Below are 12,722 nucleotides of genomic sequence, written 5' to 3' on the forward strand. Positions count from 1 at the left end.
ATGGCGTTAAACTTGACATTCGCCACAACAGGGAACTGTGTAAAGTGTGAGAGGAACACGCTTTACTAGGGCAGAGAACTTTCCACACTCAAGTTTATCCCGACTGGCCCTGGCTGGCATGGGAACCGGTTTGATACCACTCCACTGTCCATAACTATATACAAGATACAAAAATTATATAGAATCTACACTTTAGAAGTTTGATTATTTCAAACAATAAATATGGTACATTTAATACATTCCACATTTGCTAATATCATGAAAAAAGTTTCAAACCGGAGAGTTTCTCTGCTGTTTTAGTGTGGATATTTAAAACGTTAATATGTGAACTCTTTGCTTTTTTTTTAACTTCACAATATACAAGTCATCGCCAAAATATATAAACGTAATGTGTTTATATATTATGCATATACCTACACTCATACGTCCGAGCAAAACCACGGGAAATATATAATCCATTATAAATGAAAAGAAATTATAATATTATATCCATTATGCTAATTCAAAAGAATATTTTATTGTTTTCCTCTTTCAAGATTTCGTAAATCAAGATATTGATTTTGAGCTAAAATAAAACGACTCCCGCATTCGTTTCACCCTTAATCTCCATATTAAAACAGGTCAAGTCTGAAATAATTTACTAGTTTTTATCCAGGGTTTCCTTTCTATTCCGTGTAATATTTAAATTGGATAGTAGCCCATGTATCTTCCAAGTGAATTCGTAGTTTTTATGTGATAATGCAATACACCTACTGCTTCAATTTTCCTTTCTCTTTATTTATAAAATGTCAATTATCAAGGATCAATAAGCGAATTATGAAAAGAATCAAATCTTAACTACTTTGGTATTTCTATAATTACAAAACGTTTAAAAACATGTGAAGGTACTAGATATGTCCGCGTATAAAAAAATATAAGCGCATCAAAGATAACGTTTACCAAATAGCATCCCTTTTAACCATTAACTATTCTTATTATTTGGTAATGTAAGGTAAATTTATATTCATATTCACATGCTACGTTTATAATTATATATTTTTAATAGTAATAATGATGAATAAAGTGTGACAAACAAAACTTTTTATAAAAATAAAGAAAGACACGATTCATTTTAGAAGTTTACTCACATTAGGCACAACATTAATGGTGCAAAAACAAAATGAGACAATTCCTAAACATGTCACGTAGTAAGACCCTCGTTTCAAGTAGTAATCATGTATGTACTATCCTTAGCTGCATGCTAAACCACGAGGCTTAAACGCAAAATATGACCTCGCACTCACTTAAATTACAATCAAAACCATTTGCTTATTAATGAAAAAACATTTGAATAAATACAGAAACAAAACAAGATTGAGTATAGAAAAAGAATATTTAATTTTTACTTCTTCATAATTATTCACCCAAAAATACTTTTCGGTAAGGTGACACCTAACAAAAATATAGAGAGGGAAACGTAGAATGTAATGTGAACGTGCTGTGACATTTCAAAAGATGAGAACTTAATAATAGTAAATAAACAAATTTACTATTGAAGATAAACAAACCTTTAATTCGTGCTTTCGACTTTCAAAAGTAAATATAATTGCGGCCGACGCGGTAACAATTTATTGTAGGTTTTTTTTATTAGTTTATTGTTGTTCAAAATTGTCAATGATCTGAAAGTAAGAAATGAAGCATCCATAAAATGATAAAATAACTTGTTGTTCGAGTATATCGCAAATAATAACGAAATATAAAACGATTATACTAATGTGTTCTAAAATAAATACCAAAAGCTTTCGTTTGAACGAAGTCTAAAAATGGAAAATCCAAACAAAATCGATTTGCCAATCAAAAGGCCCATAACAGAGTGCACCAAACTGTTCCACATGATTTATGTGCCAGCCGGTGTCTATGTAGACATTCGCGGTCTACTGCAGTCACGGTAATTAAATCTCCCATTAATTAATATTGTCATTATAATAGCCATAACAATAAAATTTATCATTTACTACGTCAGGCCGTATTAACGTAATCATAAATAGTTTGTTTTATAATAAGTACCTACCCTATTTATAAGAGAACAATAGTTAAACGTATTTTTGTCAAGGTAATATGCTTCGGTTTACAATTTACATTTAGGTGTTCAAGTATTTCTCAAGTATTATTATAAAAACCAAGGAATAACTTATGGTTGGATCTTATTAAAATAAGTGTCTGCCATATTAAATATAATTAAATAATCTTATGCCATTCCCATTATTCCAATCGGTTCAAGAAATCTTTGTTTATATATTTTATTAATTATGTGTTAATGTTAAAATGGTATTGTGACGCTTAACCCATATTAAAACCATGGAAGAGTTTCCTCATTCGGCTGCATATTTCTTTAAAATAAGATATCCATATTCGAATGGATTTTTCTTTTCATAGTAAACAAAATATATATTACAATTGGATTGTTTCTATATTAAGTGACTTTCGGTTGGCAAAGGTAAGTTTTAAGGAAGGTCACGGTCACCGCCATCTAGGTAAAGATGTAAGTATTATTTAGGCTTCTGTAGAGTTTACCCGGGCAGATGATACTTTATTTACAACACCACAGATGTCGCTACGCAATTCTATAATAGTAAAATCGTAATATAGCAGAGTCCCTGTCTAATGTACCTTAAAATTAATTCTACTTAAATTATTCATAATTTTTTTAAATAATTTTTTAAATTTTTTTTATATATTTGTTAATCAAAATCTCTCAAACGGGAATATAAAAGATGATATTTTTTTTACATTTATAGACACACACTATAACCAATTTATATCTAAATTTGTGATTGAATTGTATCTTAAAAGATTGTTAAGATTTTACGGCTATTTACAAAAATATTTAAAGAAAACGACCATAAATTTACTAGAATAGACATCACCTCCAAATAAAAAGAGACGTGTGTGGTCTATTTAATTGGTTTTTCTAAAAATTTACATGTCTTCCTAACTCGTGGGATTTTTATGTAAAACTACAATAAAGTAATCCTGTAAATATAAAGGGATACACAGAGACGAGGACTAACTAACGAAGGTTAATTAATAGAGTAACTATATCGAAACCAATATTCTAAAGAGTAAAGTTACATAACACTACATATAGAGCCATAATTATTTTTTTAACAGACCACTGAGTCGTTACACATAAAAAAAAGGTTTATTTAACCTGTGTTAAGCTAACTTTTATTATAACTATACACAGGTCTATAATACCATACATAGACATAAGTCTATGAATAATAAATATATATGTTCTTTTCATTTTACATATAATTTTGTACATTTTAAAGATAAGTGTAGGTACTCGATTTATTTACCTTTACTTATAATGTGTACACTAACGAAACAAATTAATGGCTATTGAGCTATTTTTAGTTATTTTTAATGAAAAACATCTGCACTTATTTTTCTTACATATACGTAAATTTGAATAAATATTTTTTATAGATTACTTGGGTGTTTGTTAATTTGATATGTACATTGTACAATTTGTGGAACAGTGGCCAAGACAATGATGTCAGTCATGTAAATTTTTTTGAGTTAAATTTCACTCTACTAAGTATAAAAATATCCGTATCATCATATTTTTACACCTGAAAATTTCGAGCATAGAAAATGCTTCAAATATTTTTAATTCTCAAAACTGTTTTCCATTAATAATAACAAGGCTCAGATATTAGTGGACAATTCTAGAAAAATGTTTATGAAGCGTCCTTTAATAAATTTGAAAATATTATTAAATTTATTTACATTTCTAATTGTAAGATATTTACTTATCTCTTCTATTATCTATATTTTCTCTGACTTTACGTATTTAAAAATTGTCTTGAAAGTTTTCTGTAGAACCTCTTAAAGTAAACTACAAATAAATACTTTTATATATAAAATTAATCAAATTCTAGTATATATGTTCTTTATATTTAACACACATTTTGTTTTTATTAACATTTAAATAGAAACACACTATATCACTAGTAAAACAGTTTACAAGTTAACTGTATAAATGTCTATTAACATTTAACAGTCCAAATCTGACACCATAATTGTTTAAAATTCGCGTCAGAATTTGATCAATATTAATAAAATCATAATAAATGTATTTATTGATATCCTCATGACTATTTCTCAATGGGGAAAGAATTTGTTCTTAATATCTAATAAAAGTGTAAAATCTTACATCCTTTCAATCGGCTTACATGTACCTAATTTAAACCAATAATAACCATCAATTTTACAAGATAACTCATGCTTCCTCAATATTACCAAAGCATAGGAAGTCATGCCTAATATGTCTACTTAATAGACAATAAGTTACTTTGTATAACGGAGGCGGTTTAGCAATTAAGGTCAGATTCCATGGTAACTTCAGTGAACAATTTACTATAAATACAATTTGCAGTATCTAACAAACAATGTGACATGTACTTAGGTATAAATTATGTATCTCTTCTGACGTTTCTTATCTTCACTGTTTAATTTGATTTAGAACAGCAAATATCAAAGAAATATCAAAACTATATATCGGAGTTGCGTCCAACTAATGTTTTCGTTTATGTTGTCGTTACAACCACAAGTCCATAGACTGGCTACCAGAAAAATCAGCTCAAATTTTGTAGCCGACCGGGATAAGCCCTCTATTTGAACTCATACGTCCAAGGGAATCCTTTCAAGACACACGCATCGACCTACCTATGAATTGTGAAATTGAATAGTGTCCCCAATTAAAGTGAAGTGATAATGGTTTTATTTAAAACATCGTGATTATATAAAGTATTTAATCAAAGTAAATTATATTTCGATAAATTAAACAATGAATACTAAATATGGAGCGACTAATTCCAACGATAGTACGGAAATTGAAGATCAGGAGACTTTAGATAATGAAATCGTTTTAAGGTATTGTGCTATAATCCAAAGTTCACGTGATTGACTTTATTCTTGTACAATTTGCAATTTAGTCAATTTATCACACGCGATGGCACAAAATGAAAATTGTCTTGCTTATTACGAAATATTGAAACTTCCTTCGTTCGATGTAACTTTTTGTTAAAATCAAACTGATAAGAATTATTGAATAGCAAAGCATAAATAAATAAATAACAGCTTACTTATAAATAATGAAATATCTGTTTATTACATTAAAATTGAGCTAGGGTTTATGGTGAAAAACTTTAATTTTGTAAATAACGGTTAAATCATAGAAAATATATTTCATATAGAAAATATATTTCAATTTAAAATCTTTTCTTATTACTGAATCATGTAATGATAAACATTAATGATCGCTATTAATTCAGTGTGCCATGCAAACGTCGAAGATGCCTCCCATGGCGGATGAACCAGAACCTTATATATGGTCTAGGTCATATATACAACGACTTGTGCGCTGCTATGTGGTTTTCATACATGATGCTGTTCTTCCAAGCTGTGATGGAAATGAGAGCAGTCATCAGCGGTGCCATGCTGCTCTTAGGTAACGTATTGTGTTACCTGTGGCATTGATGGTCGTATCAAATTTAAACTATTCCCCTTCTAAATATTGCTATTGTTAGAATGAAATGTATATAAAACGTAAAAGTATTTAAAATGAACTCATAAAAAATAATGTTTATATTTGTATTATAGAGCAAGGTTAATAATAAATAGAATAAGTATGGATTACACTTGGCAATAGGCGACTAATGACATGTAAATGAATACTAATGCTTTCTTTCATTTCAGGCCAAGTTGTGGATGCTCTAGCTACACCTGTTGTGGGGATACTGGCCGACAAATATAGCACTAAGAAAATTTGGCATTTAACAGGTACAAGTGGACCTCTAAAAAAATATATTATTTACATTTTTTATTATCTGTTAAGAGGTTTAAATAATGTTCAGAGGTACCTCAAAATTTTTGTGATGTGTTTCTAAAAGCTTGGAATGAACAACTTGAATGTTTTGATTGCTTATTTTTTTTTCATATTTTAGTATTAAAAATATCGAGCTGTTTTAAAGGTAAAACTTAACCAAGAAACAAGCGATCGGAAAATAATAAAGGGGTATAATTATTTTGAACATTTATGCTGGGTGGTATAAAAAAATCCTCTTTACAACCAAAACACGCAATTCTTTTTTCTTTATTTGCATTGAAGAACAAATTGGATGCAATGTGAATTCTCTAAATGGTTTCGTGAAACAGAAATATTAGGCATAGTTACAACAACTATACTTTAAAATATGATATGTGTATTTTAATATTAAAAATTTTCCAGGCAGTGCACTGGTAACATTCACTTTTCCGCTTCTCTTCATCCGATGTTGGGGATGTTCTTCTAACAGCACCGCAGAATATCTCACCTGGTGGATTCCATTCTATTATGCTTTTTTGATAATATTCTTTCAAATCGGTTGGGCTATTGTACAAATATCTCATCTAGCGATAATTCCATCTATTACCGAGAGTCTACAAGTGCGATCCGAGCTAACTTCGATAAGGTGAGTTTTGATTTATATCGTTACAGCAAAGCAATACCTATTGACTTCTGTATTATTTCCAGACTATTCTGTACTATTTCCAATAGTTCTTTCGTATAGAAGTAAATTTATATAATCTGTACGTATGTATCTTAAATATAAGGTCCGTAGATAAGCCAATTTAAAAATGAGAGGCCCTTTATTTTAAACTACACCTAAGCTAATCGTAATGAAACTTTATTCTTACTGAATATACGTCTCGATCATTCAAAAAACAATGAACTATTTCACTTGTAGATATATGGCTTCGGTCATATCCAGCTTGGCCGTGTACTTTATAACTTGGATAGTATTAAGAGCAACAAACTACAGCACATTCATCGGACCGTCAGACGATTACAAATTTAGGGTAAGTATACATATATTTTGATGAATATCGTCTATTTAACACATTTTTCATGAATATTGAATTGAACTTGATAGATAAGTAATATACACTATAGCTAAGTAAAGTAGGTTTTTTAATTAAAATTAAAAACTAAATAGTATATAAATATCTTTAAATTCTGTGTACATCAAAAATAAAAACTCCTTAATATATGAATTCTATAACTTTGAAATAAAGAACTTTATGCGGTTTTGCAATTGATCATCGATAATTTATTTTGTTCCAGGATGTTTCCCTTATCATAACTGTTATGGGAGTAATATCGTATATTGTTTTTCACGTCTTCTTCAACTTGAACCCTTTGAAAGAGGAGAAACCTAAAGCGAATGGGCATGTAATCGAGAGTGGAGAAAATGAACCGCTAAAAATGACAGCGAAGTCCAAAATTATGCATTTCTTACAGATGCCATTGTTATATCAAACAAGCTTATTGTAAGTTTTCAGCAATCGTTACATAGTTCTGTACGTTATATTGCGTCTTGTATAGCAAAACTTCCATATATCTATAACTTAATCCGATTTTGAAGTAATTTTAATTATATATGAAGCGACTGTAAAGCTAATTAAGATCGTTATGTTTAAGTAAAATTCAGACAATTAACAACACTCAGGTAAATATCAGAATAAATTTTATCATAAAAACTAAATGAATTTACAACGCAAGTAACTTATTATCCTTTTCGCAAAAACGTGTCCCAAACATCAACTTATACAATCATTGTACCTACCTAAAAGAAATTCTCTAATTTCAATAATGTCGATTTCGATGATTTTCATTAAATATAATTATAAATAAGCTTTATTCCGCTTTATTCAGAGATCGCAATAGTTTTGGGTTGAATCTAAAAGGGTCCATCGGAGCTCTATAAAGACCTAAGAGTTTCCAAGAGATATGTCTTGGGAAATCCCATAATTAAGTCCTTATCTCGCTCCCAAAAGACAAAGATGCCCCAGAGCTACAGTCAAGACTTCAATTTCATAAGCAGTTTATGATAGGAGCGCAAAGTAACAGAGTAGGGTTAGGATCAAGTAAAGAAGGCCCAAGATACGGATATATTGAAGTCTTTTATTCGGCAAGACGTGAATGATAAATATAAGATCCATGGAATGAGTTTAGAAATGCAGAACGAGTGGTTAGATATAGGAAATTTTTGCATCCCATTAGCACTAAAATGGTGCAACTTCATTCATGATTGGTCACCAGCATTGCTTAAATTTTATCTCAGTTCCAAATGACTCTCCCAGATCAGAGTAATTTAGTAAGATGGGGTAAAGGTACCAAAGAAACTTGCTATATCTGTGGAAAGGCAGTTGGAACTCTTAAGCATATTTGGTGGGATGTAAGGTACTCCTGGATAGCAGTCAATACTCGCGTCGTCACGATAGGGTTCATGCGTGAAGCGGTTAGTCTTTCGACAGCCAGAGTGCAAAGGAAATTGACCGCAAACGAGCGATCAGTAGGTTTTGTGAGAGAAGGCACTAGGGCTACAAAAGCAAACGTCAAGCCTTAGTCTATTCTTAAGCGGCTTCTAGTTGGATACGTATGAGAAACAATACAAAATCCCAGAGGGTATTTGTGCGTCGGCCTCCAGACCAGATTTTTTTATGTATTCCCAAATTTTAAAGCTCGTTGTGATAATAGCCTACGGTTCGTTGGGAAACCAACATCCCCAAAGACCATACCATCAAGGTCAATATTACGAGCTCACAAACGAACTCACTCGAAATAGGTTCATCGTGGATTAGTATCCAGTAGAAGTAGGAGCGAGAGGTATAACGGCAAAATCTCTCTATAAACTACTAAAATATTTGGGCCTCTCCAGAACTAATGTCAATTCATTATTAGAACGTACTTCGAAGGCAGACCTAGTAGTTTCTTTTCAAATTTAGCCAGGTAGAGAAAGGAGCTTGGACGGTGGAAGTGAGCGTTTAACGCACGTTAGATAGGGGCCCCTTAAACCTACACCTGGGTCGCAAGTCCCAGGCACTGTTGAAGCTCCTTTCCCTGCAAAGCGATGGACCCGGCAACCGCACGGTGAATCCATTGAATGCTTAGAGGTTTCGTCTCTTTAAGTAACATAATTATAAACAATTTCGACAAGTCTGCGGATGGAGGTTTGTATTTACGTATGGTAATTTTTAACCCCCTTTGCCCCCTTTAACATAAAAAAGTAAAGAATTAAATAGAATCTCACTATTGCAGTCCCTGAAAAGTATTTTTAAAAAAGCACGTCAATGGCATCCTTAAAAATGACTCCAATAATATAGTCTATTACCTTACCTTATATTGTTGCAATTTTTTTTTAACAGATATGTTTTCTCCCGTCTATATTGGGCTCTGAGCCTAGTGTACGTCCCGTTGTTCCTGGAGGAGCGTCTATCAGTGAATCCGAGCGAGGGATCCGAACTGGTAGCAAGCGTGCCGCTCGTCCTCTATATATCCTCTCTCGTATTTTCCTTTCTTTTGAAAAGCAATATTAACAAAATTGGACACCAGGTTATTTAGATGTTGAAATTACTAATTTGAAACTCCTTAATTATTCGATTAAGAGATAATATAATTAATTTATTATTGTAGGTGGCGTATTTCATAGGCAGTTCTCTGAGTTTGGTCAGCTGCTTTTGGATAGCACTCGCTATCTCACCGGATGCGCATGTTGCTCAAATATATTTAGTTGCAACATTAATAGGTAAGGCGAATTAATAGGACACAGTATTAGGACCTAGGAATATTTATATGATTCATAAATCTCATACATTAAATTTAAGTACCTTTCTATTTGTTTTGATGAAACTACCCTAGCATTTAAAGAAAATAAAGAAGAAGGTTTGTTTTGTTGTTCTCTTCATTTCCTAACTTCTGAAGTCTGTACTTACAGTGATTTTATTTGAAAAAACAACATTTATATACCTATCACCCATAGAAAAAGTACTGGATTTCAATTAGTCTTAAAAGTAAGCTCAAATCTTATTATACGAAATTATATATGAAGTTTGACTGACAAACGGAAATCATGTAAGTAAAGTACATGGCCAACTGCAACGGTTGATTTACAAACAAACCTTGACGAAAAACAGTTAATATAATCCTAAGGCTTCAGACACCATATTTCATGTGGGTGAATATAAAGAAGCTAAAAGAATCTGTTTTTAATCGAATTTTAGGTGCAGGCAGCTCCATAACTCTGGTGTCTAGTCTCTGTGTGACGGCCGATTTAATAGGACCCCATTCTCATCAAGGCGCACTTATATATTCTATTGTGACGTTTGCTGATAAACTAGTAACAGGAATCGCCGTAGTAGCTATTGAAAACTAGTAAGTTAATATATAAGAAATAATAGTTAAGAAATATTTACAAACATTAACCACCATCTTTTACTCTTCAAATGAAAAATATTCGATATTTCAATTTGTAAATGCTATAAATTTTAGAAAATTTTAATTATCATAACTTTATAATTAAATACTAGTTCATGTTAGTAGAATCAAATACATACAAATAAGAATAAAATTTACGTTTCTTACTGTAATATTATTTTCATTACAGCAAATGCGACGATACTTTGGATTGCCCGCAATATTATAGAGGGGTCCTAACCTACGCTTGTGGGGGCAGTGCGGTTCTTGGCATTCTATCTCTATCAATAACTACATTAGGTTCGAAAAAGAAAACTCCAACATAATATAATCACATTTTTATTACATATATAATAGAGGATAATTAATTGTAAGATAATATTGTTTTACCAAATTAAATGCTTACAAATTTATATTGGTTTTATTGGATTTAAATTAAAAACATCTATATAAGGATCATATGCCATTTGAGTATTAATAAATACATTAACATTTAAATGCAGTTTTTGACACTTTAGTTTTGCCCTTTTAAGTATTTGCATTTTTTTGGTTCTGTTGGTAGTACTGACAGGTCCATAAACATATAAACAATACAAATTTTCGCATTTTTTGAACATAGTCAATGGATCAGACAAATCAAAAGTATCTGAAGACATATCACATATATTAACATTTTCTAAAGTCTTACATTGACTCATAGAAGAAAATAGTGTTTTGAAATCAATTCTTCTGTCCACTAACCTAAGGTTCTTTATATTCCTATTCAAGGGCAAGGATCTAGATATTGATGAAAGACATGAGCATAGAGATGGTGCCTCAACAACTAATGTTACTAGATTTTCACAGCATCTAAATAAAATATTAAAAAATTCTGTGCTATAGCGCACTGTTCCATTTAAACTTAAATAAGTTAATTTTCTTAAATATGTACTATTTACTGATAATGTAACAGCACTCTTCATTTGACCATCAAATTGCAAACTTAACTGTAACTCATTTTTATCTGCAAACTCTTCATCATAATTTAAAACAAGGTTGGAAAGAGCAAGCCTTTTTTTTTTGAAGCCTGTATCACATAATTCATATTGTTGCGGAACAGTTAGTTCCTTTGGGGTAGTATAATACCAGTCATTTTTTGAAGCAAGTGGCATTTTTCCCGTGGTGAAATTACATGGAAATAACTGTTTCAACTTATTCAGCAACTGTGTGAAGAATTTGTCATCAAATGTTGTGGAGCTTTTATTCCACAACATCACACATACATTGCCAGATAACGAAATTGAAAAATCTGTTAAAGTTTCAGCTCTGACATGAAAATTGTCATTCAGAAAATCAGTGAATATAACAGATGCATAAACTGCAAAGAGCTGAAGATTTGGCCTCACTATAATTATAACTTCATACTTTGAAAAATCTAACATGTTGAATAAATACATTTCCTGCATAAAACCATAATAAACATTAGAGTTTCTACTGTACAACAAATACACAGCAAAATAATCAAAGTTAATCATATCTTCACATTCTTCATTTTCATATGGAGTCATTTCACATTCAGTGATGGAGTATTTTAATGTTTTTAATCTGGCTTTTTGTAAAATGAATGGTCCCAATTGAGAATATATTAAATTAGTAAGATTTCCAACAAAATGCACACATTCAAAGTTTTTAAAGACATCCTGACATTGCAGCAATTGCTTCTTCAATAACCTTATTTGCATAGATTTTCCAAATACAAAGTTAACACTTATATTCTTTATAGTTGGACATAACTCATATATGTCTATAATGTCCAATACATTAATATTTGTGTATGAGACATTTAATACATTTAAATGTTTTAATCTGCTCATAGCAGGTAGTAAGAGGTTTTTGCTTAAATCGACGATGCCACTCATATTCAATTCTTGTAGTTGTTTTGATATATTTTTAAAAAAATCTAATTTTAAAGTTTGAACAGTAGCCATTATATTAAGGGACATGTTGCAGGTTTTTATGATCCCATACATTGATATTATATCTCGTACTCGATCACATGCAGTATATAAATTGTTTAAGGACATCATATCTAGATGTTTTATTATTATAATTATAATTTCTTCAGGTAAATCAACAAAACTCATTTTAGAAGTTATAACAAAATGCACCGTTTTTCCACACTTCTAATTCATATGAAATGTCTTACTAAATATTTATGATGAGTTTTTTAATGTTTTGATTTAAGAATTATTATCCCTTCTATATTCTGATTACTATACAGAAAACGCCAGACGCAAAAGTCAAGAGTGAAACCTCAAAACTGTCCATAGATTCATACATTATCCTAGACAATAGAAAATGTCATCTATAGGTACATCAAAATGCAGTTGAAATTAGGTTGGTAACACATGTATGTGTTACTAACTACACTTTTATTAACATTTGAAGGTATTGGAAT

At 30.8% G+C, this 12,722-nt stretch overlaps 2 protein-coding genes across 3 annotated transcripts in view; one reads left to right on the forward strand and one right to left on the reverse strand.

Moving 5' to 3' along the window:
• The window catches only part of LOC116778607 (major facilitator superfamily domain-containing protein 12-like), a 30,341-nt gene extending 19,645 nt beyond the window's left edge, over positions 1 to 10,696 (forward strand). Inside the window, exons 1-10 of one of the 2 annotated variants that reach the window (XM_032672639.2) lie at positions 4,513 to 4,920; positions 5,322 to 5,497; positions 5,746 to 5,829; positions 6,278 to 6,500; positions 6,777 to 6,888; positions 7,154 to 7,359; positions 9,238 to 9,424; positions 9,506 to 9,617; positions 10,093 to 10,243; positions 10,476 to 10,696. In XM_032672639.2, the coding sequence (XP_032528530.1) occupies positions 4,835 to 4,920; positions 5,322 to 5,497; positions 5,746 to 5,829; positions 6,278 to 6,500; positions 6,777 to 6,888; positions 7,154 to 7,359; positions 9,238 to 9,424; positions 9,506 to 9,617; positions 10,093 to 10,243; positions 10,476 to 10,611 (1,473 nt within the window). In that variant the 5' untranslated portion in view covers positions 4,513 to 4,834 and the 3' untranslated portion in view covers positions 10,612 to 10,696. Of the gene's footprint in view, positions 1 to 4,512; positions 4,921 to 5,321; positions 5,498 to 5,745; positions 5,830 to 6,277; positions 6,501 to 6,776; positions 6,889 to 7,153; positions 7,360 to 9,237; positions 9,425 to 9,505; positions 9,618 to 10,092; positions 10,244 to 10,475 lie in introns of those variants that run through there. The other variant, XM_061529929.1, reaches the window with a different exon arrangement.
• On the reverse strand, positions 10,609 to 12,567 carry LOC116778594 (uncharacterized). The gene has a single exon (XM_032672631.2). The coding sequence runs from the start codon at positions 12,406 to 12,408 to the stop codon at positions 10,696 to 10,698; it is 1,713 nt and encodes a 570-aa protein (XP_032528522.2). The 5' UTR covers positions 12,409 to 12,567; the 3' UTR covers positions 10,609 to 10,695.
• Positions 12,568 to 12,722: the final 155 nt, after the last annotated feature.

This window comes from Danaus plexippus, chromosome 6 (genome assembly GCF_018135715.1).
Source record: "Danaus plexippus chromosome 6, MEX_DaPlex, whole genome shotgun sequence".
In the NCBI taxonomy this organism is placed as follows: Eukaryota; Metazoa; Arthropoda; class Insecta; order Lepidoptera; family Nymphalidae; genus Danaus; species Danaus plexippus.